This window comes from Colletes latitarsis, chromosome 1 (assembly GCF_051014445.1).
Source record: "Colletes latitarsis isolate SP2378_abdomen chromosome 1, iyColLati1, whole genome shotgun sequence".
NCBI lineage: Eukaryota > Metazoa > Arthropoda > Insecta > Hymenoptera > Colletidae > Colletes > Colletes latitarsis.
Genome location: NC_135134.1, coordinates 53,839,270 through 53,865,986, shown reverse-complemented (window position 1 = coordinate 53,865,986; position 26,717 = coordinate 53,839,270). Strand labels below are relative to the sequence as shown.

General features: G+C 39.8%; 3 protein-coding genes across 4 annotated transcripts in view; 1 reads left to right on the top strand and 2 right to left on the bottom strand.

Annotated features, from left to right (window-relative positions):
* Nucleotides 1-526: 526 nt before the first annotated feature.
* LOC143351567 (putative protein FAM10A4) lies at nt 527-17,540 on the bottom strand. The gene is made up of 5 exons (XM_076783278.1): nt 17,379-17,540; nt 16,885-17,211; nt 15,067-15,425; nt 2,238-2,441; nt 527-1,974 (listed from the first exon to the last, which is right to left on the bottom strand). Exons 2-5 carry the CDS (start codon nt 17,201-17,203, stop codon nt 1,750-1,752), a joined length of 1,107 nt encoding a protein of 368 aa, XP_076639393.1. The 5' UTR covers nt 17,204-17,211; nt 17,379-17,540; the 3' UTR covers nt 527-1,749.
* On the top strand, nt 5,466-14,828 carry LOC143342886 (uncharacterized). 2 transcript variants are annotated; one of them, XM_076767614.1, is made up of 10 exons: nt 5,466-5,688; nt 9,658-9,744; nt 9,803-9,888; nt 9,966-10,158; nt 10,237-11,337; nt 11,398-11,514; nt 11,693-11,922; nt 12,493-12,684; nt 12,748-13,011; nt 13,107-14,828. In XM_076767614.1, exons 1-10 carry the CDS (start codon nt 5,616-5,618, stop codon nt 13,485-13,487), a joined length of 2,724 nt encoding a protein of 907 aa, XP_076623729.1. In that variant the 5' UTR covers nt 5,466-5,615; the 3' UTR covers nt 13,488-14,828. The 2 variants fall into 2 exon arrangements, with proteins under 2 accessions (XP_076623729.1, XP_076624549.1); XM_076768434.1 differs by having other exon boundaries at nt 5,473-5,688; nt 11,750-11,922.
* A 539-nt stretch (nt 17,541-18,079) lies between the features above and the next one.
* Ubl3 (ubiquitin like 3) overlaps nt 18,080-26,717 on the bottom strand; it is an 86,823-nt gene continuing 78,185 nt past the window's right edge. The window contains exon 4 of the mRNA XM_076767397.1: nt 18,080-25,751. Within this exon, the coding sequence (XP_076623512.1) occupies nt 25,687-25,751 (65 nt within the window). The 3' untranslated portion in view covers nt 18,080-25,686. The remainder of the gene's footprint in view (nt 25,752-26,717) is intronic.

Sequence of the window (26,717 nt, the reverse complement as noted above, 5' to 3'; positions counted from 1 at the left end):
GACGAGACGAATGCGTCGACTTTCAGGAAAGTGCCATGGCATCCGAACTTGCACATGCTCAAAATCAGAAGAACGTAGCCACGCCTGGGTCGCTATAATATACATAATGGTCAGAAACGAACGAAACGTTTTGGATATTTCGTGCCACCGTGTGGTAGTTGATGCAAGACTAAACGGAGGCTCTCGTTCGTAGAGTCTCTCCCCATCGAATCGAGTCGGTCGTTTCTTCGAGCCGACTGGTAATTTCATTGTATATCAAAGCGAGTAACATTACTCCTACGAGTGCAGTACCTTTTGATTTCACGTGCAATATTATCGTTAGTAAGGATTTATGCGTAGGAATTTATTTATTTGTGCAAGTCGTCCAGTATGCAAATAGTACGTTGACTGTTTGAGCCATCGAGGTTGCGTTACGTTTTAAAATCGAATACCGATGCACGACGATGCGACTAACTTTGTTTTTTAAATTCGTACGTACGCGATCCCTGGGATCGTTTTGTATATATTTATTACGATTGTTCTGGTAAATAAGAAGTTTGAATATTTATACAGAACTGTATGATGTATTTATTGAATTCACGCTATATAGTATGACAGTTACGTTTGAACAGGCATGTTCGAAGGACTATATCGTACGTTGAGTACTCGACTCACACTATTCGTATCATACTCCTATTAAATTATAATGAAGTACATTTTCTATTAACGAGTAACTGAGAATCCGTTTAAAAAATATTTTAATAAGGATAATGGATTTAAGAGTAACGTATCGTATTAACCAAGTTCGTCTGAAATTATATTTCATTGTCTTTCACGGACACTTATAAAAATACGGAAACTGTGGGTCTAGCGAATATTTTGCATCGTGTTTGTTCATGATGTTTCACAAAAAGCATACTTTTTCTCTTCTATAGGTATGTACAATTTGGATCAGCTGTCTTCTTATCGATCAGCGAAGATCTATCAGTACATTTCACGTTGAAAACTAATTTCATGTATATTTTTCAATGTACCGTGCGAGAACGTATTCATTTTTAATCAACGCATCGAGTATTATTTTTCTTCGAACAAAGTGAACAAAGTGTCGCGTGAAACGCTTAACGTAGGCGATAGCGTGTAGCAAGTGTAGAGCTAAGTAATATAAAATAATAATAAAAATAATAATAAAAAAAACAATCAAATATTTCGTTGTCAGACGAATGCTTAATCACACAGCAGTCGACTGTAATTAGCGAAAATATGTTTAACACTTACGAAACGAAATTAAAAACAGAATGCAATAGAAACGAACTCTAGGGTAAAAAAATAATAAAAAAAGAACAGATAAAAAAACACCAGAATGATTCCTTCTCTTCGATATCAACGAATATTTTCTTTAAAAAGAATCGAGCTGGAACGTAGCAAAACTACTTTGTTAACTGACAAGTATAATGAAGAATGTTATTGGTACACGGGAGTATTGGACGTTTCTTTAGTAACAAACATTGATATACTTCATATTTAAAATACGATCATCGTTTCGATACTCTGTAATCGAACTACTATAGTTACATTACTCTCGCATAATTCTGGAATTGATTCCCTTCAGAATATAGTTCATTTCGAATAAATAGTAGTCAACTAGATTCCAACTAGATTTATAATTCGAGCAGTTCTGAGCGTGGATCGCTTTAGTACAAAGGGACCTGGAGCGCTGTATTATTATAGGAGGATAAATGGAGAAGGAATTTCGCGAACGAGCATAGTCATTTAATCGAGGCCATCGTCGTCCTGCGGTTGTGGCTTTGGTGCACTCGGTCGTGATGCACCTTCAGCACCCGGGAAACCAGGCATACCACCTGGCATGCCACCAACTCCCCCAAAGCTCAAAGTCATCTTGTTAATAAACGCCATTAGTTTCGGATTATGCTGATACTTTAAAATATTCGTTGGATTCGTAGCGATTTCTTTGAAGGCAGCTTTTATTTCCGGATCCTTGAAACGAAAATCGACTCTTGGATTGTTGAGTGGACAAGCAGGTCGAGATAGAAGCTATTTCTTTAACCCTTACGTATACTACCACTGTTTAGAATAGAACCTAACTACAACTTCCATTGCATGACGATCTTACATTACGATTTTCAATATCACAACATTTCAATGCTTGAAAAATTTATACTTTCAGAAAACTTTCTAACTTCTACTGCATCGATATTGTAACGCTATAACAGAGTGATGATGTAACCGATTGTACGTACCCGTAAACTTTGGAGAACGTCTGGGTCATTGAGGAATTTGAAGAAGTTCGAGTCTTCTCCCGTTTCGGTTTGAGAAGCACGGGAATTGTCTTCGCAAACTTTTACTTTTTCCTGCTCTTTTTTCAATTTCTCTTGGTTCTCGCGTTCGAGTTTTTCATTTATCTCGCGGTCCATTTTCCGTTTCTGTTCCTCGATCTCCCGAGCCTGAAAATGAAAGTCAACGGTCGAAAATATTTTCGTTACTTTACACCAGAGTCGGACAAAACGTTAATTGGATCGCATTTGCTACGCTGAAATTACACGTATCACGATTTACGATTACGATTACGATCACGATTAGACAGTAATTGCTATTCTTGTGCTCGTAGAACAGTATTAAGAAAAGTTCTCTCGACAGAAAATTGTTCAGAAATTTACCAAGATTGGGAGGATTCTCCAAACAGTAAATCATAATGACACGAAGCAGGTCTGTCCAAGATACATTGTGACCTCATACGATTACGGGCTTATTATAGATCGCGAAGCGGCCAATTTGGCCAGCAAACATCGTTTGTAGAATCTCCATTTTTCCTGCTCTCGTTATTCTCATTTACAAATTTAATGTTTTGTGATTGGAGTCAATTATCAATTGCGATATTAGTAATCTGCATCGTTCGTATAAATAACTGAAACATGTAATCTCAGTTGCTCAAAATGAGAATGATACCAAATTGGTATTGGTAAATAAAAAAAATTGAAATTATCAGGAGTCAGGAGGATTCCTTTTCCCTCATATAAACGTGATGTTTGTTATTTATGGTTAATGTGATCATTGTATTAACTGAAATATATCATTCTATTTATAAAAATATTAACGAGAACAATCCTTTTATCATCATATAAAATGTCAAACATGTATATTTTCTTTGGTCGTGTAAGCAATCTTTCCTATAAACACTTTAGTTTACGTTCTGGTCAATAAAGATGGCCCTTCTAGAGAGCTTCTCACGAGGCTTTCAAAAAATACACTGTCAGCGTAAAATTTGTCAGAGATTTCGAACAAGTAGATTGATGTTGGTGATTCACTCGCGTTCTACCAATTGGGAGTCGGAATACCTTTCGCGCCATAGTGCAACCGTGTACCATCAAATTTTGTGCCGCTCGCGGCACATAAATAGATAAAGTCAACGAACTTAGAACGAATAAATCTTTCGCTATTGGTATCTAATGTAAAAGAGGCTGTTCTAAAAAAATTCGATCGATCGTAATCGATAGAAGCAAGTGTACTTTGAATTAAAATAATAGCATTAATATCCTGATGTTTCAAGATGGCCAATCGTTGGTACAGGTACCTTACAGCGACAGATAAGAGGCAATCGAGTATAGTACGCGAGAATAATGGACAGATAAGAAGAAAGGACAAGAAGGAACGGGAGATAGCGAAGGAGAGAGCGAACGATCGCGAGAACTTTTGCACGAGGGACCACCACCTTATACGGCGGCGACCCGGGCTTCTAAATATAAAGGCGCCCGTCGTCCCGACGCTCCTCTCTGTCCGAGCGCACGCATTTCGCCGCGAATCTCTTCTCTTTGCTACGCGGTTCGCAACCACGTTCGGTTGCAATAAGAGACCCGACTGGAATTTTCCTGATATTACGTTACCGCGAAAGCTCCAAAACGCCCTCGCAATTTCCAGCTCGCTCTTCGATTCCCGGCGCGCAACAATTTCGAATATCCCTTACGATACGACGACCGCACATCTAGAAACGATTAACGGGATTTCTGTAAACGAGAATGAACCGAACATCGCCAGGAACGCGAGTAATACGCGTATTTCATACATTGGTGCATTCGTTTAATCTTGAACTTAGATTTAAGTAGATTCAGCAATCGTAGATCAGACAAGACAAGAGTCTGTTGCCAAAATTTATTACACTCGTACAGAAAGTGTAAATATATTTATGTTTGTTTTAATAATATCGCTATAAAAGCGTATGGACAGGGTGCACAGGGTGCGTTTCCGGTCGTGGAACGAGCCAATTAACCGGTGCCTCGGAACGCGCGAAATATAAATTCCTTTCAGTCGTTTCTCTTTTGATCCCCATGACGACCTTGTCCCCGTATCACAGATGTATTTTAGGAATCGACTGACAGCAATGCACAGAATTGGCCTGTATTGGCCAATGGCTGAGACTTTCGATCAATGTTTACGACTCTTATTCTAAATGTAAGTCACGCGCACACGGCCGTTAATTCTTGTAATAATTGATAACGATCGTACGTTTGTCAGGAGGATACAGCGGAAGAGGAACAATCGACTTTCGTCGTAAACGAAAAGAAGAGTCGCGAGGAGCACGGTCGACGGAAACGAGGTTGAAGATGACGCGTTGCGTTAGGTCGAAACGTGTGCAGGATCTACGTGCGATCGCTAGTCAATGTCTCAGCGGTCTGTCGGCCAAGTAGACCCTGCAAACCCAAGAAAACCGGGCCGCCAGGAGGTATTTTTAAAACTGCGACACTACGGCCAGTATCTTCGGATTGTAGAAGATAAAGATTCGGTGATTTAGTGACGGGCACCGACAGCGATCTCGCGTGCCCGACGAACTTCGAATTCTGAATTTGCAGACACACCGCGTTTCGAATAAAAGAAATGCTCCGGGGAGCCGAATTCGCACCGTTTTTCGCGTGTCTGGCGATCTGCTTCGCGATCACAATGTTAAGTGCCAAGAGCGAAACGTTCCTCGAACATTCGTCGTAAACCTGATTCTCGAATCCTCGAGCGGAGGAACGTTTTTAGACGCGATCTTATGGCCCCTATGCATCCTCAAGTTTACTCGTTAGGCGAACGAACCTCGTGCAACAACCGAGGTTCTACTGCACGGGGTACCAGAAATTGCCCCTATAGATACAGAAAACAAATGTATACACCTAGTTCTAACTTAAAATATTATACCACAGCCATCTTTTCTCAAATGCAGGGCCATTAGTTAAGTTTCTTACATACTCCAATCGCAAGAAGAAGAACGAGTTGGTCTTCGACCTTCTGAAAGTCACTTGGACTCGCCCCTCTCTCGGTTGTCGAGCTCTCCGAACCTCTCGTAGTTTAATTTTAATACGAACTCATTGGCTGGAACTCGAAGGTCCGTTCGGTGGCGTCCAGAGTCGGTCGATCGGGAAAATCGCGGAGTCTCGGCGGAAAGGTGAAAAGAAAAGAAAAACCGGAGAAAATAGTATAGCGCGCGGTCGTCTGGCTGTGGGGTGAGAAGTAGAGGGGCGGTCTGTCGAGGTTTGGCGGTAGTGACAATGCCAGTTCCTCGCGGGCGAGTTGGAGTCGAAGGCGACTATCGAGTGAGACGAGCTGCCAGCCCTGGCTCATCGTGTAGTGCCTAGTGAAACGAGATGACGGGCTCGCGGCTGAGACCCGCGTTCTTCGTGGGCCTCTTCCTGGCCCTTCTAGCCGTCGCCTTACAGGGTGAGTAGGCCCCACCGGAACTCCTGCCTGCTTCCTCCACCGAGGCTCCCCTGTTGCTGACCTTGCGCCGTCGTCGTTACTTTTCGCTCGGTTACACGGGAACGAAATCACGTCGTTCCGTGCACGCTTTCTTCCTATTGCTTATTGTTTTACCAGTATCCTGTTTCCTTTTCCACGATCGGAAAGGGCTCATCGATTCTAGGGTCGTTATCCTTCCTTTTTTGGTGAATCTTGAAGTGCACGGACGTTCTAGGTCTACTGTGATCGTAGAATTCCTCAGTTTCTCTCTCGCACCTATTTTATGTAAGGAGAGGTCACAACGGAGTCGCTGATTTCGATCAAATCAGAGTATCGCGTAATGGAATTCATTGCAGATAAAGTCGTAGTAGTGGAGACGTCGATTTCGATCAACGTCCTTTCTTTTGGTGAACCTGAAAGTGCCAGAGATTCCTTCACATGCCTATTTTAGTGATTCTCATCAATCCTTTTGTTTTTCTTGGTGAATCTAGAACAAAAAATGGGAGATCACGTGCCCGAGTATGCTAGGATTATTGTGACAGTGAAACTCCTACGCCAACTTCCTTCCTGCGTTTATTTAAACTGAGATCTTGACTGTGGAGTCGAATACGAGTGTTCAATCGTTTGTGCCAGTACATTTTCGTTTCCAGATTCACCAAAGAAAATTAATCGAAAACGCGAGAAAAAACGTGCAATGTTTTCTCTGCTTCCTAAAATTGGTGCGCGTGTCTCGTTTCTGCCGTTGATCGCGGCGTGCTCCAAAACAAATTCGCGCAACGATACCGTCATTTGTTGTCGCGTTATTTTTAACAGGCGGTCGTGCGACAACTTTTTTAGAATGCACCTGGTCCCCGCCCTCGAACTCGTTTATTTGCGTTAATTGTATAAATAAAGATCAACAGTTTCGCTGGTACGCGTCGCGACTTTTGACGAGCATCGATGACGGTTTTCGGATTTTCGTTCGGTTCCTGCGATCGATCTCGATGATCGAAACGTATCGTCGCGAACTTCTGAGAGAGAAGACGCGAATTTTGCGGCACGGCCAGGTTTCTAGACGCTTTAGTGGTCGATGATGTGGTCGAAGTGCTGACGAACGTGTGACGATCGACGAAGGTCAATGTTACGTAAAGTTACTGGTCTGCGTCATCGGTTTCCTGGCTCGTTCGGCCTTCTCAGCATCGAGCAGACGCAAGATTGAACCGATGAACCTGCGATCTGTTGCGTCATGAACCTTCGTCACGACGATATACCGTTAACGGAAGAATACTTTGCCTCGATGGGCGTGACGTATGCTCGAAAGTTCAACGTTTGATACGTTGCAACGTCAGCGGAACACAATGATTTCCGATCATCCAATAAGTCGATACGAGAACTCGACGCTGTATTTTTGCTTGAAATTATCGAATCGAACGACTATTTTAATTTAGAAGCAACGAGAGAGGGTCAGAAGTTCTTGGTCTAGTCTAGAAGCTCCGCGCGCGATACTCGGCTATTTTTGACCAACTATTTCGAAAAAAAGACACTCACGTTTTCGCCAAGCGTAATCGAGAATTTACGGAAAAAATTGAGAATGTTTTTAATCGAATTAGCAAGGCGAGGCGAGGCAAGGTAAAAAGTCTTGATCGTGGATCCAAGGATTTGTTATTTTGGGAATCGATGGAAACCGACTGTCAACAACTCGCAAATAATTACATAAGGATGGGCATAAATCCGTGCCAGATTCGTTCTAAATTCTGTAAACCTAACCGCGAATTCCCGTTTAAAGTGATATTTAAAGGATACTGCTAGTAATAATATTGAAAATTCACGTTTGCGATAAAGTACGCGCGCCAAAGTTTATTAGTTTATCGAATCAATTATAAATAAATCAAATAGTGTGAAGAATAAAATACTACGGAACTTCTGGAACTAAATATTTACTACTATTCTTTTCATACAGTGTAAATAACATTTTACTAGTGTTACTTTCCATTATAATTGTACGTTGCTTCATAAATTAATTTGGAAATTACCGTTTTGGGAAATCACACGTGCCGATGTACAGAGAATGAATAATGCATTTTTAAGCCGATTCGATTTTTCTAATGAAAGGATTAAAGGCTGTACATGCCGCAGAGCACGGTACAAGACTTCGGATTCTATCTTTATCCTTGGTGGCTATGCTTGCCAAACGACAACTGCTTACCTCTGCTTCCATTACCTGTATCTTGACATTTTCGTGGATTATTTTACAACTATACAATTTCAATGTGCTACCTTGCAGACCACACGGGACTAAAATTAATAACGAGCAAACGTCATGCTGCATAGCTCGTTTCTCAAATCCGATGAGCAAAATTTCAAAAGGAATGCATATTTAGAACGTTCCGAAAGCTTTTGTAAAATGAAAACCACTGTGTATCTCGTGCAGTTTGGTGTTTTCTTTGCGGAGAACAAAAGGCCGTAGCACGTAAAATGATTAAACCGATCTCTCGTGCCAAAAGTACCAGCGCGTGTGATGTAATAATGAAAATTTACGGTTTGGGTGCAACGTAAGCAGCGTATTTTCCCGTTTGTTCTCACAGTGCGTCTATCAATTACACTTTTAAAATTACGTTACCTATCGAGTAACCGTAATTTTTCCCGATTTACGAATCTCCCTCGCGGAGAGTAGAATTTTAGATTTACGCACAATCATTTTCCACGGTTTATTTTTAGTCCCATCTATTTCTTCATCCGGTCAAATATTAGTTTGATAAATCGATCGTCAATTACCTTAACGAGGAGGCTAATTCTTCTCAAATTTCTGGAAGAGATACACGAGTTGTTTGCACTCTATCGTGGCGAATAACCGATAAAAATACGTTTCGCTCATCGAATATATAAATATTTTCAAGTGTTGCTCGACTCAAAGCCGCCTACTCGCCGCTAAACTTAGAAACCGGCCTGGTCCCAGGTACTGCCTAGAAAGATGATATCGACGTTTTCATCGACCGCGATTTTACGTCATCTGCCACGTATTGTGACGCCAAATTTTACATTCCGGATAACTGCCTCGTCCCGAACGATCACGCGTCGTAAAAAAAGCAAGGAAATTTCACGAGGAAATACGCGAAATGAGACGAATCCAAACGCGACCCATTGCTCTCAACCTTGAAATGCCAAAGCTTCTCGCATCCAACGTGCCTCCTCGACTTCACTTGACGAATACAGTTGATGCAATGGGTCGAAACTTGATACACGAAGTACTTTGGAATATTTTCGAGGAACTTGCGTTTGCTCGCATTCTCAAGGTGATGTACACTGACAGTAATTTTGGTTGTTCGTCCTCGATCTTAGCTCTCTACAGTCTTCGTTCCCGGTTCTTCGAAATTCTTCAACAGCGTCGTTCATTTTTCACTCGGTACGAAGTTCTACTTCCATTTCTTAATAATTTAGAGGCGATCCTGGTACATGGCTCTTAATTACAATACATCTTGAGAGTTTCAAAGTGATTTTGGTTCTCCACCGTTCTCCAGAATTCTTCGTCGACAGTCACGACGATTTTTTGACATCGAATCACGGTTGTTGTTTCATGAACACCTGTCATTGCCCGAGCACGCGGTGTGTAACGACTTTGACAAGATCTTGCGTCACCTGGGTCAGGTATTTTTGGTGGTCGCGTGGCGTTAAACCCTCTGCTAAGCTTCGCGTTATCTAATACTCCGCGCCTTCTTTTGGCACCGCGTGTTCGACATAGCGAGAACTCCTGATGAAAATTCCTGGCAGCCGTAGAATCGGCATTAAAATCAAGCCAATCGTAAAATCGTCGCAAATACATTATTAACGTGATCCGCGTGATCGTGTGTTTCGCATATTTCCACGTCGACGCGTTACAACACCCGGTCGTTTGTTTAGCGACCATTCTTCTCGATCGAGAAACACGCTAAGTTATTTAGAATCGGATTTTAGAGCGTAAACTTCGTGTTTCAGGAGTGCAAAGCGAAGAAGAGCTAGAGGTGCCACCGGAGGATCTGTGTCGACCATACATTGAGAAGGCGTTGAAGGATCTCGGTACAGGTAATGTTGTCGAATATTCAACCGGAGCACAGCAATTTCTAGAATGTTTCGTTTGAAGGATCTTTGGAGCAGACCAGTGCCGAGGTTGGGACAGACGCCGATAAAGAGAGTCATGAAGAAGAAGGAAAAGCTGCGAGCGAGGAAGTAAGACATCGTCTCCAAACGCACGAATTTATAGAAGCGAAAAAATGAATCTAGGGAATGACTCGTGTTCGTTTCAGGATGGCGAGCCAACAGACGATGTTTCGACGGAAGATTTGGCAACGGAGGAGGACAAACAGGAGTCGGTAGAGGCAGAAACCGCGGGAAGCGACGAACAAGCTGAGGACGAAACCGACAAGGCGTCAGCTGAGGCTGATCAAAGCGCAGAAGGTGCGGGAGAACGAAGCGTCGAGGCGGATGAAACCGAAGAAGGTACACGCCAAGACTAAAATATTGGTGTTAGACGGAAAAGGAGGATCCTAAAGAGTATATTCTGTATTACTTGTCTAGGTGAAACTGAACAGGCGGAAGGCAAGTCTGACGAGGCTGATGCAGGAACGGAGGAGGACAAGGACGAGTCTCCCGAGAAAGTAGACGAAGATACTGGGGATTCGGGTCAGGATCAAACCGAGGAGAACAAGGATGAGAAATCTGGCGAGGAAACAGAGGCGGACGAGAAGAAATCCGAAGAGGAAGGGGAGGAACAGGTAGACGATGGAAAATCCGACGAAGAAGCGCAAGCGGACGATGGAAAATCCGACGAAGAAGCACAGACCGAGGAACAATCGGCTGAGGAAGCGCAAGCGGACGATGGAAAATCCGACGAAGAAGCACAGACCGAGGAACAATCGGCTGAAGACGCGAAACTCGACGAGGAGAAATCCGACGAAGCTGATGTGAAGTCTGACGAGGAGAAGGAGCAAGCGGAGGACGAGGATTCGAAGGCGGAGGAGGAAGGAGCTTCTACGGAAGATGCAGAGGCTGCTTCTAAAGAGGAAGCTGGTGCTGACGAGGAGACCGAGGAAGCTCAGTCGCAGGAACAACAGGCAAGCGGAGAAGAAGGAAAGGAGGAGAGTGAAGAGGGTCAAGGCGAGAGCACCGAAGGTCAAGCAGACGAGGAAGGTAAGGAAGATAAATCCGAAGAAGACGCGGCCAAATCTGTAGAAGATGGCGGTGAATCCGGCGAGGAGAAAGAAGCGAAATCCACCGAGGGGGAGGAAAAATCAGCCGAGGAGGAGGAAGCGAAATCGGAGGAGGAAGAAACCGAAGGGGAAGCGAAATCTCGCGGTAGGCGAGAAGTTGGCGAAGAGGGAGGCGAAGGAGACTCCGGAGACGAGACCGAGGGATCCGGGGACGCGACTGAAAGCGAGGAGGAGGAACCCACCCCCGAGGAAGACCTGATTCAAGAGATCGAGGTGCCGGAGAATCTACGACCGCGCGATCATATCAACCAATTACTAAAGTTGGACGAGGAGAACGAAGACAAGGAACGAGCCATTCAGAAAATCGGAGAAGTCATTCTCAAGGAATTGAAGAGGGTGTACGACAACGCCATCCAACCGCTGGAATCCCTGTACAAGTACAGGGACTTGAGCAACAGGCACTTCGGCGGTGAGTACTTCGAAGACACCAAATAAGTACTTTTTCTACTGACATTACGTGGTTTCGTAGACCCAGAGATATTCTCTAAGCCGCTGGTTCTCTTCATGGGTCCGTGGAGCGGCGGGAAATCTTCCATCATAAACTACTTGCTCGAGAACGAGTACAAACGGACATCGTTGAGGACAGGTGCGTAAGTAACGGTGAAACGTGAATTTTTTGTGCGAGGGATGCTGTTCATCCTACTTCATTTACGCTTAACCCAGTCGGCCTTGATCACGCCTACGATAGCCTTGTTAAAAACCAAATTGCTACAGAGTTAACAGTAGAAGCATGCTAGGAGCGTGAATATACAGATAGTGTTTAGGTGATTTGAGAGAGTGCTTAGAAGAGCAATGCAAAACGCCAAATGGAAATGACACAGGAGCCGAACCGTCTCCGGCCTACTTCAATATTCTAATGCACGGAGAGGAAGAGGAGATCCTTGACGGTACCCAGCTGGCCGCCGATTGGACGTTCTCCGGTCTGCAAAAGTTCGGACAGGGTATGCTCGATCGTCTCAAAGGTCTACGACTCGACAGCAAGCTGTTGGAAAAAGTGAGTCAATCGCGTATCAAATAAATTGTTGGTTCTACCAAAGCGAGGTCATGACCTGGATGAGAAAATCCTAGATTATTAGAACCACCATAAAGATAAATTGAATTATCTGTAATGTCAGGATTTTGGGATGACCTTGAACTTGAATTTCGAATACAATTGCTCCATGTTGGAATACCAAATTAAAAATGATAAAATTACATGCAAAGCTCAAAACTTGACCCAAACCAAATTACCTTTGAGTCACAGTGGGTTAGATAGGGCTACGGTCTAAAATCAGATTACACTCAAGGGTATCTACTTTTATGCCACGTCGACTTGCTTCTCTACGATTTACTAGCCTGCCAAGCGACGTGGAGGGGACAGCACTCGAGTGGCCTTGAACAGCCAACTGATCTTGAACCAACCAGTAAAGTTACAGGGACGTGTATGTGCTAATATTCTAGAGACTTATCAACCTCTAAGTTCCAACTCTATCCAAGAAACAGTCATTCAAGTCGTGTCTTCCCTCGAGTAGAACCATTGTATTACTCTAACAGATACAATTGTATACTATTAATACGCCACCAGGTCAATATCGTCGAGATACCAGGAATCCTAGAAATCCGAAAACAGGTCCAACGTTTGTTCCCGTTTAACGATGCGTGTCAGTGGTTCATCGACCGTGCAGACATAATATTTTTAGTCTACGATCCATCCAAATTGGATGTTGGACCGGAGACCGAGGCGATCCTCGACCAATTGAAGGGGAAGGAGTACCAGGTAAGCTTTCGCTGCAACCTTTACAACGCGTAAACACAATGTAACCACAAACTTTCGAAACAGACACGCATCATTCTTAACAAAGCTGATCAAGTGAAGCCAGAGGAGCTCATGAGAGTGCAAGGGGCTTTAATATGGAACATATCGCCGCTGATGTCCAGCGCTGAGCCACCTATAATGTACTCCACGTCGTTGTGGTCGTTACCTTACGAGGCCGGTGCACCGACCAGGTTGTTATATGCTCAAGAGCGTGCATTCCTCCGCGACCTACGTACTGCCATTGACAAACGAGTCGAGCACAAGATAGCGAGCGCTAGAAGATTCGCTGTGAGTTGTTCCGCCGAATTTAACGCGGTTCTCGACAGTCAACGATGTCGATCATCCCCTCGAATCGTCGTACTTTATATATTTTCTGATTACAGGTACGAGTGCGCAATCATGCAAAAATGGTAGACTGCTATCTAACCACGTATTACAATCACAAGACGTTTTTCGGAAACAAAAAGGAGATCAGCGACAAAATCATCGAGAATCCCCAAGACTATCACATCTACGAGGGCCTGAGCACGCTAAAAAATATATCCCGTTACGATTTGCCCGACCCAGATGTTTATCGAGACTTCTTCCGACTGAATCCTCTTTACGACTTTCCCCTGTTGAGCTCTACATGCACCTATTTCCGTGGATGCCCGATTAATAGACTCGACGTAGCCATCGCCTACGACTTGCCCGAGCTCGTGGGTAAATACAAAAAGTCCGTGGAACAAGTCATGCACGAATACGAGACGAGTCCTCCTAGTTGAGTGTGATTCAACACTGCGAAACAGAGCTCTCGATGCCATAAAGACGTATGGAGCGCGAGCAAATTGTACAAAAATAATAAAAACCAAAGACGCGAGAGGAGACGAACGTTAGCGTAAGCTCGATACTTGAGGCGGTACAGAGAACTTTATTTCCTGAAACAGAAAAACGTAGGGTTGGATTGCCCTTAGATAAAAATTCAACTGGGTCCTAGACGAAGCGAAGAATGCGAGACCTAAATAGAGCTCCTGAAACACAACCTTGCGCGATGTACTAGACAATTCATTTATGGATGAGGAGGAGATGCAGTTTCGGAGTATGATGGTATATTGTTGGTTTTGCAGGTAAGCTACTGCGTATTTGAAAACCGTACATTCACGATAGTATACTCAACATACGATTAAGTGCATTGGTGGATTGTAAGTCGAAGATTTCAAGATGCTACTTGTGTTTGGGAGACAATACGAGTGTTACCATTCCGATCTAAAATGGACAGTGAGTTTTCCTCGAATGTGTTTCGACACAGCTTTGATCCATGCAGTTTTGGAAAACGTATCACGACAATAGTGGGTCCTATTAATACGTCAATGAAAAGTTGGGAATACAATGAACTCGCGCGATAGACTTCTTTGAAACTTAGTGTAATAGTTATGCCAACTATTATACAGCACTGTGACACTTGAGCCGTCTGAATACCACGCGACGGAAACAAGAATTTACTTACATATTAGAAGTATGTAAGATAAAATATATAAAATATTTCCATTAAGAAAGAGACAAGAATGATCTCTTTTCGAGGCTTTTGTGAAATACCTTGTATAAACAAATTGTGTTCTTATTAAAAGTTATAAAATATTTATTAAAAAAAAAAAAAATATATATGATTAGTTACTCGATAACATGTTCCCATGTTAATATGCAGACTATATTTTCGATGTAAATGAATATATTGTTTTGATTTAGTAAAACGTTTGACTTTTAATGTACCTGGTGTAAATTAAACACCACATATAAAATAATTGTTTAGTTTGCATTGTGTTGTTAATGCTCACGCGTGTGATTGGCTTTTTGCAGATATGCAAAAATGCTGATATTGTTACTATTACAGTCACTACTATTGTCATCCAAGTTATAAAAAAAATATCTTAATTACGTTTACTATATTAAAATATTTACTTCGCTAGTGAAAATAAGTTGTTATTTTATGTAAATGTTAATTTATATATTTAAGATAAGTAGGTTTAATTTATGTATTTTCGAATAGGAATGTGTGTTGTGATTTTCATTTGTGTAAATGCGACATCTCAGTCCTAAATACAAATTATTCACAAAAGTTAAAAACATAATACGGTAATGCCCACATAAGTCACCACGCTCGAGACCGGCCGCGATCATTTATGTGGGCATGGTTACTTCTCAGTATTCAACGGAGATAAGTGCGAGTGAGATATAATAGCTGGCACCGGAAACCACATATACAATATATCGATAATCGATGTTCGAAGCCGCTTGGCTTCTAAGAATTGGTGGGTATAACCGCGGTCACTTATGTGGGTACTAAATTAATAGGACTGTACTTACCTTTGGTGTAACTTCGCGCAGCCATTCATCAGCCTGTTCATCAAAGTCAAATTTACAAGCAAGTCTCAAATCGACAGCTGCTTCTTCAAATTTCTCTAGCAACTGATAGGCCCTTCCTCTGAATTTGTGAGCTCCTGCACTGTCTGGATTTAGTTCCAAAGCATGATTGCAATCGCGTATGCAAGCATTAAGCTTGTTCAACAGCAAGAATACTTGTCCACGTTTGGTATAAAGTAACGATGTCCGTGGCTTCAACGCAATTGCTTTTGTATAGAGTTCTATGGCTTTCTTACAATCTTTTTTTGAAAATGCTGATACAGATTTAGAACGTTTGATTTGAGATTCATCATCTTCTTCCTCTGTTGGTTGTAAGGTAAGATTTCGGTATATTCCTATCAAACGGCCTGTTCACCGATCGGGGTGAGTTATACGTCATTCGATTCGTCTAATTCAGTACATTATTGATATGCATTTCATTATCTGCGGAAATTCGATATTTTTTTATAAACTTAAATTAAAGTATTAGACAACTTTTCTGTAGGATGTCAAATAAAATTACTAAAAATCAGAAACGAATTTTTAAGAAAAATCGACAGGGGGTAGGTGCCTAAATTTTTCGGCGAAAAAATTATTTTCAGTTGCGGGGGTCAAATACAATCATTTTTGGTGAATAGACATACCCTCGAAATCCTGCGCATTTTCGAGAAAAAAATTCAGTATGAGCGGAACTTTAAACGTTAATAACTTTTTAACGAAACCTCCATCAACAAATTGGTATTCTTGATTTTCTGATTACTCTACCCTTCCAATTGCTGTGCAGTATTTTTGTTTTATTTTAGTTATATAATAATATAGCATTGCTCATAATTATATGTGTATCAAAAATCTTAATTGTCTACAGTGTGGAAATACAATGAAATTGGTAAATGAAAATTGGCGCTGTAGAAGAACAATTCCAGCATCTGCCAATGCTGGCAAAAGAAAGCGAATTTGTGATATAAAAATTTCTGTAAAACGTGGACCATGGTTTTCAAAAACAAAACTTTCCTATGAAATAGTATTAAAATTAACATACATGTTAGTCCATAATTTTGAACAGTACCACATAATACGAGAATTAGAATTGAACAAAAATACTGTTTCTCAATGGAATTATTTTATGAAACAAGGATGATTTATTTAATCAAATAATAAAAGAAATTTCTGAAATTTCTTTTTACTCTGTAGAAAATGAAAATATACCAGATCTAGACGATAATGAAATTTAATAATAAAAAAAAGTTAAATCAACGCACTACATACAATTGTAATTTATTATATTGTCTACCCGTAATCAGTGTCAGAGGGGTGTGGCAACATTTTTTACTGTTGCTGCATGTACTGTCTAACTATAAGTACTGTCCGAGTAGGTCTGGGTTATATGGGTGGGTGGGGGAGTAATTGTTGCTGCACATACTGTCTACCTGATCGACTCATGAAAAGTCTATGCGTAAAAATATGATTTTTATGCATACACGTTCTACAAATTCCCATTTGACAATGTAGCATTATCAAATTAGATCAATCATTTATAATTTGTAACATGAACATAGCAACGATAGTCACTTATTTCTACTTGTGAACCTGTCAAAAATTGTACTTAACCTTACTTTTCTGCTGTAACTTTACGACAAGTTTATAAGAAAATAACGAATTTCCGCAGATAACGAAATGCATATCAATAATATACTGAATTAGACGAATCGAATGACCTATAACTCACCCCGATCGGTGAACGGGCCGTTTGCTAGGAATGCTCCAGATATTTATTATACTCACTCGTAATTCCACTCATATCCAGGTTCAAGTCACCTATATCCACTTCCGTGTCACTTTCATTGCTTTCAGATTCAGATTCTGATTCAGATTCTGATTCAGATTCTGGTTCACATTCTGACATTTTGAGGTCCTCTGTATTTTCTGATTCTTTGTTCGGTGATTTCTCTGCATTACCTTTGGGTACTGTTCCTCCAAAGGATTCAATAAATGATTTTAAAAAATCATATTCTGGATTATTTAATATCGAAGGATTTATCACGCACAGCTCAATAAATGGTTTGAGCCGTGACATAATCTCTGGTCCAAGATGAGTCGACATTTTGCGGCCTGTAAATAACGATGACATTTCATTTATGCAGAACACCTTATAAATATTGAAGAATTAACAATTAGTTTAATCCAGTCTTTTAAAATACATGACGAAGATACGAAATAAAATGTTGCGAATACCGGTAACGAGTAATCGTAATTTATTCAGAAATGTGTGTACTTACCAGCAATTATGTAGACGTTATGCGTGTCTCAATCAAGAATACGGAGTGAATTTCTATAATTGCTCGTATTTTCGTTATCGTTATTTTCGATATACCAAATTAGTTTTCCGAAAGCACAACAAATTGCGCAAGGCACTATACAAAGCAGTTTATACAGCCACGTTCACAGTACTAGCGACTTGAGCGCTACCCTTAGGGCTATACCTGCAAGTGACGTCTGATTGGTTAAGATTTCGTACTTTTTGCAATATACAAGAATAATTATAAATTAAAATATATTTATAAATGTTGGTTAGGAGGCAGTTGATTAAGAGATTTTTTATATGCAAAAATCACTATTAAATAATATTTTTTAAAAGATATCTATGCAATAAGCATGAACATGCGATTTGGACATGTGATCATTCTATTTTCCCCTATATACTATATATATATATATGTATATAATTTTCGTTAAACATAACCTATAATTTTGATCTATAATCCTAACCTATAATTGCTATAAAAATTAATTAGAAGAATGACTCGGTTGAGTTGGTCGTAAAAAAACATTCAGAAAAAGCATTTTTAAGCACTCTGTACGACCAATACCTTCAAGGTCATTCTCTTAATCTACAATTTTAGCTGTTATCAATCTTAATGACTGATTATTTTGTAATACTAAAAAAAAATAATAAAATTTGAAATGATTACGAAAGGAATCATGTATAATAAATGTTATTTCACACGTAGAATTACATCATTTACAAGCTGGAGAAATGATAACACTTCTTTTGTTCCATTATATTTTCCAGCTTTATTATTTTATACTATGAACTAAATAAATTGCAGTTAAAATCCTCATTATGCTACAGACAAAAATATGATCTAATATTTACAAATGAGGTGTGTAACGCAAGCTTAACAATAAGTTCTCAAAAATTTGATATTTATCGACAAGTTCGTTACAAGACGGCACAGTATGTGGATATACCTTACATCCACTCATTAAAAATTATTAACAATTACAAGACGGTTCTTCGCAGTACACACCGAGTCAATATTATAGAAATTACTTTACTGTATAGAAATATCCTGCCACGTTGCAACATTGTTATGCTGTGCCCTATTGTAAGAAATTGGTTATTCTTCTCTGCGCAACAGATAACAAAATTATATGTATCTGTTTAAGAAATCCGTTGAAAAAAGTCTAAGACCATTGTTATTCAATTTAATTGTTCGTCACACTATTTACATGTGAGTGTTTTACGTAAAAGTAGCGATAAAATATAACGTCTATTCTATATAAAAGTAATTACGATGTATTATTTTAAAATTAACGTTATAAATCAGAAGGCAGAAGAAAATTTTAAATGCTTGTAATTTAATAGTAATGTGTTTGAATAAGAAATGAATGTCATGTACACAGTTATACGAGAGTATTCTCATGTGAATGAATATGGTAGTTATCGCTATATGATTTTTGTTTAGAAACGTTTACCACTGTCACTTTTTATGGCATGATATACTCCTTATTCTATGTTACATGTACGATAAGATACTTGACTGTATATAAAATGATACGTTACACAGAGACATTCTGATAAAAAGTAAGATTTTATATAGCAAATGGAAATATAACAGGGATTCATGAGATATTGGGTGAGTGTTGTTCGCCACTGCTAATTTTCAATGTCTATTACATTTACGTAAATTAACACGCAGATACTGTAAAATAATTATCAATACAAATGTATATTTCCACGAGATTTACCACTTCGATTTACCGTTCACTTCAAAATTATTTTTTTTTACATATTTGAATCAATATGGAAAAATTTATTAACATCGGTTTTATTAACATAAGGTCTACAAAAATTATTGCGTGTTACATTTTGTTACACTTTCAGCGTTAGTACGTTGGATCATTTTGTTACAATTTACACGCATCAATAAGTTATGGCAATAAGTAGGAGAGCTTTCAAATAATGTATTTAACATTCGCCATATTCTATGTAGGACGGCCAGTTGAAAACGTTTTATACATTTCCCTTATTGAAGGATTAAAAAGACATTTTTGGCTCGAAACCGTTTCCTCGGAGAGTAAATTATAATCGATGCAGGAAGTGGTTTTATACGTTAAGACGTCTCAAATTTTACGCATTCATCGAACGAAACAAAATGTTATTAAATAAAAAAGAAAAAAAAATATAGACAATCTGCTAACAACAAAATATGTGAATGTATTCTTTTCTTCCGAAATTGATTTTCGCGAATTTATACACAGGATATAAACAAAAATACTTGTCGTAGTTATTATAGACGAATTTGTGCATCTAGATTGCTAGAGGCAAGTTTTAAAAAACCTGTTGTTAAAATCACTTTGACCTTAAAATTAAAAATTTTAAATATAGATACAGAGTATAATTAATGCTGTGCTATGCGTACGGGATTCACGAACATAATACACTGTGTGTATTTTAATTTTAGCAATTTTTTGCGACTTATTATTCCCCTTAAAATTTTTATTCACTCGTTATGTAGAATACGTTGAATGTCAACAGATTTTTTAAATAAATTTTCATCGATTCAAATGCAGAGATTCGCCAATGGAAACTGACAAATATTTTTTTTATACTTCGTGCGTGTATCGCGCCGATGCGAACAGTCATTGCCTAGAAAAATACTGTTATCGAACCGTTATGATGGCAAAATAACGAAAAGTCAGCAGAATTATTCAGTCATTCAAAGACAGCAGAGGTGATCAGAATTTTATACAACAATGTTGTTTGATTCTAAGTGGTAGCGTAACGTGTGAAATTTTAACGTTCGCGGATTTCAAGTAAATTATACATCCCGATTTCCGTATAAAATTATAGTTTGCTTTGTACATCTCTTTTTTTTTTTTATTTTTTATTTTTTTTTTTTTTTTTGAAATCGTGAATCTCGACGTCAATACAGATTGCACGTGTAACACGAGTTTCGCGAGTTCTAAATTTGTCAGGCATGTTACAACCGATATTACACCATACACGTTCTACGATCGCGTTTGAACTTCAACATCGAACAACACGGAATTTTTTTAACGATATTTAATTCTTTTTTAATGCGACTCGCGCGGTTAATTAATTAAAAGGGGGGAAAGGGGATTGGGACAGGGGCGTGGGGATCTGTATCAATTTGGAATGTGTTTACGAGCGAAGTATTAGTTGTTTGTTTATTTTAGGCAATTCCGTACCGGGGATTAAAAAATTATCTGTGGCTTTTGTTGCGAATGATTGTTTGTCATTTTGATTTTTATATTTATTTGATGCATTTGGATGATTTGTCGTGTTTGTTAGCAGAGATAAGATTATCATTTTCCTCGTGACAAATCTCTTTGACTAGCGATCGAAGTAATCTATCAGGATAAAGAATGCCAATGGTAGAGTTGGACAATTGTAATTAAACTAATGATTGATAATTATGATTGTTGTGTTTGCTCGAGCACTCTGCGTGAATGTTAGTATAATGACACGAGACATAAGAATGATGGAAGGTTTACGTACAATGACCCTGAGCGACTAATTCATTTTATCCCGACTATAGCAAAAATTGGAGTAATCTTTCATTATTTACGTTTAAAACGATTATTTTATTTCCGTTAATAAATCGTTGAATTAATGATTAAATAGTAATCGATTACTGCCCAACTCCAGCCAATGGGTGCGTAAGATCGAACTTTTCAAGGTAATCTGAATTGACTACAGTTTTCGATTCGCAAAAATAAAGGAATTTTCAGACGGCACAGTTTATTCTTCGTCCTCGACGGGACTTCTTTCTTCTTTAACAGAAACAATATTATAATTGAACACAAACAACAGAACATTGTACACGAGTTTCAAAACGAACCACATTCACAATAGGAGAGATTTACGCGTCGAGGATCTCGACTCTTATACCATTTCAAATTTTTCATATACGCAATAAAAACCTGTAATCAGCTCATTTTACGTTAAAAGCGTAACAAGAATCGCGTCCACGATCCTCGATACCTTTTGTATTATACACGCTAAATCTGTAATTCATTTATAGATACACGTGAACGTCGATGAAGAATCAAACTTTGTACGTTGTTGTACGATTTTCCCCTCGAGCCGCGTGTACAAATAAATCTATCATTTGATTCTTATCCGCTAAAATTTTGATATGATGTAGTGTGAGTATATTCCTCGTAGACTGTGTGTTCGTTCGTTTTTTTCTCTGTATTTAAGAATACCATTTTATTGTTATTCAAGTTTTTCGTCATTTTTTTTCTTTTTCGTTTACTCGTTTAAACAGCAAAGAGAGTCAGATGCGTATAGTTTATATAATACACTATGTTAAAATTAATCCCTTTTCTCCATTATGATCTCTCGGAAGTTCCGTGGCGCTAATTCTCTGTTTCATTGCTACAGCTCGTGGGTGCAACATGTTCTTATAGCGTTCTCGTGAGATCATATTCGTATAAGGTACGACGAAAGAAAGAAAAAAAAAAAAAAAAAAAAAAAAAGAAACACGGACATATTAATATAGACACAGAGAAAGAGAAATAGAGAGAAAGAGATGTGGACTACCGTTAGAAATATTTCTCGAACAAGGTGGCATCGAACGCTCTCTACACGGAACATTTTTATACAAAGGATACAGCGCTCGATTTCATTTTTTTTCTTTTCTTTATTTCGTTACAACGATTCAAAATAACTCGCGACAGACGAGGTAAAATTTCGGAACGATTCACCCAACGAAGGAAACATTCGTCGTTGCGCGTCGAACGGAGTCTCCGACGACGGTTACGTTTTTTTTTTCTTTACGCGCGCTTCTTATTCCCCGTTCCTTCCAAGATTTTAAAGTAATATTGTAACGTCAAAGGAACTGTACAACAAGCTTATTACAGAGCGGCTTTTCTCTTTGCGTACACGCGATACTTTTACCTCGTGACCGGACGACAAACGGAAATCTTCGATTCCGGCGAACGATCGGTTCCGATCGATCGTCGATCGAACACGATCCTCGTCGCATCGCATCCAGCTAGACATTGCGTGGTTTTCCTCTGATAGTCCATGTATTCGTGTGATGTGTTTATTCGTAACTTTTTTAAAACTTACTTACTAAACAATTTAGAGATAATCTATGTCTTAATGTTATTTGATTAGAAATAAAAAAAAAAAACAAGACGAAAAAAATTAATAGAACGAAAGTGAGTAGAAGAAGAAATACATGAACAAACGAAGGCGGCGGTATTTTGCGAAACATCGATTAACAACCGATCGCAAATCTGACGGAGATATAATAGAATGCTAAATCATAAGTGTTAGCCATCCCCATAAACCCATTGTTCAGCATGCCACGCGATGCACCAATTGTTTAAACGATTGTACCTCGATGTTTTAAATAATATTAATGTGCAAACGAATGCACGTGTTTCGTAGAATTAACCCCTTACTGGTATTGGCGTGCCGTACAAGATACGCATCAGGTTTTTAGTTTTAATTTTTTAACATCCATCGTTCGAAGAAAATATAGCGCCTATATATATATTATATGTATATGTCGTATACTTGAATGATTTCAGGACATTTTAGGTCTTGGAACGCATACGTGGTACAACCTGATCACAGACGGTTCCTCTGGAAAAACCAAATGAAAAATGTACAATAAAATTTCTTTTTGTACGTGTCGTCGTTTGCGAGATAATCGAATTTGAAAATTGCGCGGGCACGCATGCCCCAGTTAACGACTTTGTGCGAGGAATGCATGCAGTCGTGTATGTGTCGTTGCTTAATTTAATTCGGTTAAATTTAATTTAAAAATACTGGTAAATGGGAGACGTGCAAATTTGTTAACGTAATTTTAACAAGCGCTCGAACGGTACTCTCTTTTCAATCGTACAATAGTCACGATGCTTTTATTAAGAAAATAGTCCTTTTCGTGATACAAATCACTACGTCTATGATAGGTATCGTACCTCGACTGTATTTCAGAACGGATTTTCTCGAAAACGACGTCGCGTGGAAGGAAATTTTATCCCACATCGATTAATTTTTTCACGAGAAATTACCTCTTAACGTTCACGCTGTTGAAATAGTTTTGCAGCGTAACGTTATCGTGCAGGAACGATAGCACTTTCATTACGCTTGAAAAAAAGAAAGAAAAGAAATTCACATAGTAAGGGATTAATTTCATTCGAAAGATTTGTACGCAAACTCTAGCCAATAATATCGTTTTTTAACACAATTCTTTATTTTGCACCTCCTCGAGTGATCGTCCAACATCACGCATCGTTTTAAATTTCATTAAAATTCGAGAACAACTCCGAACGGTTCTCCTCGCCATGAAGAATCATGGAAAAGGCTTTTCACAGCGTAAGAATCGATTCCACGGGATACGAATTTACAAGAACTCTGTTCTCACTTGATTTTTCTTTCTGTTTCTGGAAAATATTAATCGATCGCTAAGAAACGCATGCTCGGTTCGCGGAATTTCGGCGAGACTACCGAGATCCGTGAATCTTCGCAAGAATATATATAAAAAAAGAAAAAAAAAAAAAAAAAAAAATCGTATCGTGCGGCACAGGTTTATGAGTCGAGCAGACACCGCGAAGACACCTCGAACGTGCGAAACAATGTCTGCTGAGGTTTGTACGGAATAAATTAAATAACACGATCATTGTTAATTCCGATGAGTTTCACTACGTAAGAACATTATATATATATACACGTGTTATGCGTCGGTAAGAGTCATAGTTACATTACAGTAGTAGCATAGATTGAGTATAGAATAGGCTACAACTTATCATAAACGGTTTGGTTGCACCTAACCTATATAATAATCAATACTCGAATGGGTATTCTCGCCTATAACGTGAATTGATCGTTGGGTCTATGAATGACGTTCTAGGCCCGATCGATTAAAAATGGACGGGTGGAAACAGAATAAAGGGAAATCGAAGGTATCGAGTAAGGGGCGGAGGTACAAGGGCTAAGGGAGAGAAACGGGAGAAGGTGGTGGGCGGGTGGAGAAGGATATCTAACAGGAAATATATTTGAGTTTTTATTTAATCATAACTACCATTAGAGATCCAATGTTCTTTTCCCTCTGTAATCTTATCCAGAATACTAAACTCTCAAAGTGGCGTCATAATATTACTTTAAATTCATGATAATAAAGTCTATTGTATGAGAGTTTAACTGTGTGTCAACATGTCTCATACCATTATATATATATATATATATTTATATTTATACCTATATATATATATATATATACAATATATAATTTTAATAATAGTATGTATATATATAATATATTCACTACCTGCATATCACAACATAAATTTACTCTCTCCTCGACCTTTCAAACGCGACGCACACACTCATACTTACGCAAAACATACACACACGATCCCGTTCTACGTAATTACTATTAAACGCTGCGGTAGTCGGATAGTGGTTGAGTTTCTAAGCATTGTAGCGCCGTTCAAGAGAGCGATGTCCCCCCTTTTTCGAAGGCTCTACTTCCTAATCTCTTTCGAAAAAATTTATCTTACTAATTTTTAATGTCTGGAGATCGGCGCGTGTCCGCGCGCGCGTTCTTGCCCGTCGAAACGCGCAACTTGTTCGCCCGTAGAATCAGAGGGATCGGCGTCGCGTTTCGGACGTCACGCGTCCCGACGCCCGCGCGGCGAACACCAGCAGGTCATCGGCAGACTACAATGATCATCTCCTGTCGCGATGACAGGTCATAAATAGATTTCCAGTGCGCACACACCGCGGAACAAGTGCACGCGTCACCACCGAAACAAAACGGACAGCTGCGTGCGCGCGCGCGCGCATGTGTGTATGCGTCTCTATGTGTGATTTGGCTCTGTCGCGTCGGTTATCTCTCTCTCTTGCTTTTCCCCGGGGATTAAACGCGCAACGATTCCGGATCCTGCCTCAACGAATTTCGTCTAAAGAGTGGAAAAAAGAAAAAAAAAAAATTGAGAAAAAAAAACAGACACAAGGATGCGACGAATCGTTCGCCCTGGGACGGCGGGGCGAACGTTTCCTTTTTTTTTCTCTCGTTTTTCGGATGCGCCGCGGGGCAAACCAACAAAATCTTTCGCGCGATCAACGACAAACGGGTGCGATCTCATATTTTCCTTTTCCTTTTTTACTTTTTTTTTTTTTTCGTATGCTACACTGCTCACGAGCTCAGCCACTAACAATTATACACCAGCATAAAACCTTAGAAACCATGGCTCAGCCTGAACGCGTGCGCTGGTTCGCACTGAACGACCCCCGCGTGATCCAGGGCAGCCGGCGAGGTTTTAAAGTATGCGACAGGAAGCTGAGCAGCAACTACTTCCGCCACCTTTACTTTTTTGCCTCTGATCTGTAACAGATAGAATCGCCGTTTCGTTAAACTTGGCCGTCGATCGCGTGGCTCGTTCCATCGTCGTTGGATGCTTATTTCTGGGAGGGGCCTCTTCGGGTTTTAATCTTGAAACACGTTGCCTTCGAACTTTCGTATTTTACACGGTGCACGTAGACATTCGTGAATGATTGTGCAGGAACGCGGAGGCAAATTCAACTGGCCGTTGAAGGCCACTCGACTGTGAATGGCGTTATAGAACTGCCCCTTGTCTTACAGGATCCCCACGTGCTTACATATTGAACAAGAGATAGGGCAGAGAGGCATTCAAACGTGGTGGGGCGATCCCTCTTTGGGGGATTAAGTGATCTTGAGCGGCCAGTTAATTTTCATCCGGCCATACACACCATTTATGCACGATATATCACGTGCGTGCTCTGCAAAGATTTTCAACCGACTTCTTCAAAAATTCCAATTTTTATCCTACCGCTCTTTTCAGCACAGCGGTGCAGAACTTTTGGCTAAATGAAATAAAATTTTCTGTGAGTCCACCTTTCGGTCGAGATGAGAATATTTATTCAATGATAATATTCGTATGCTAAGACAAATAAATTTTTCGAGCATCGTAGTTCCGCAATTAAGGTTTAAAGAACCATGAATATTTTTTGCCTCCAACCTGGTGTAACCCCTCAGGCGTGTGTCACGGTGCAACGTACGCGTTTATCATTCGTACTAAATGCAACGTTTCCGTCGCTGCAAGTCGCAATTCTTTTCCGTGCACGAAAGACTGTTGTCTCCGACTTCCGCAGGCGTACCGTAAACCGGGGTAATATTTTTTCCTCCTCTGTTTCGTTCCACGGGCGAGGGAAACGCGGGATGAGTATCGCTATGAATCGTTGCGCCTACCGAGCGTAAAGGATATTTGTCGGCGACAACGACAAAGGCTCGAAGAGAGTGAACAGTGGATTGTGGATTACAGGGACTCAC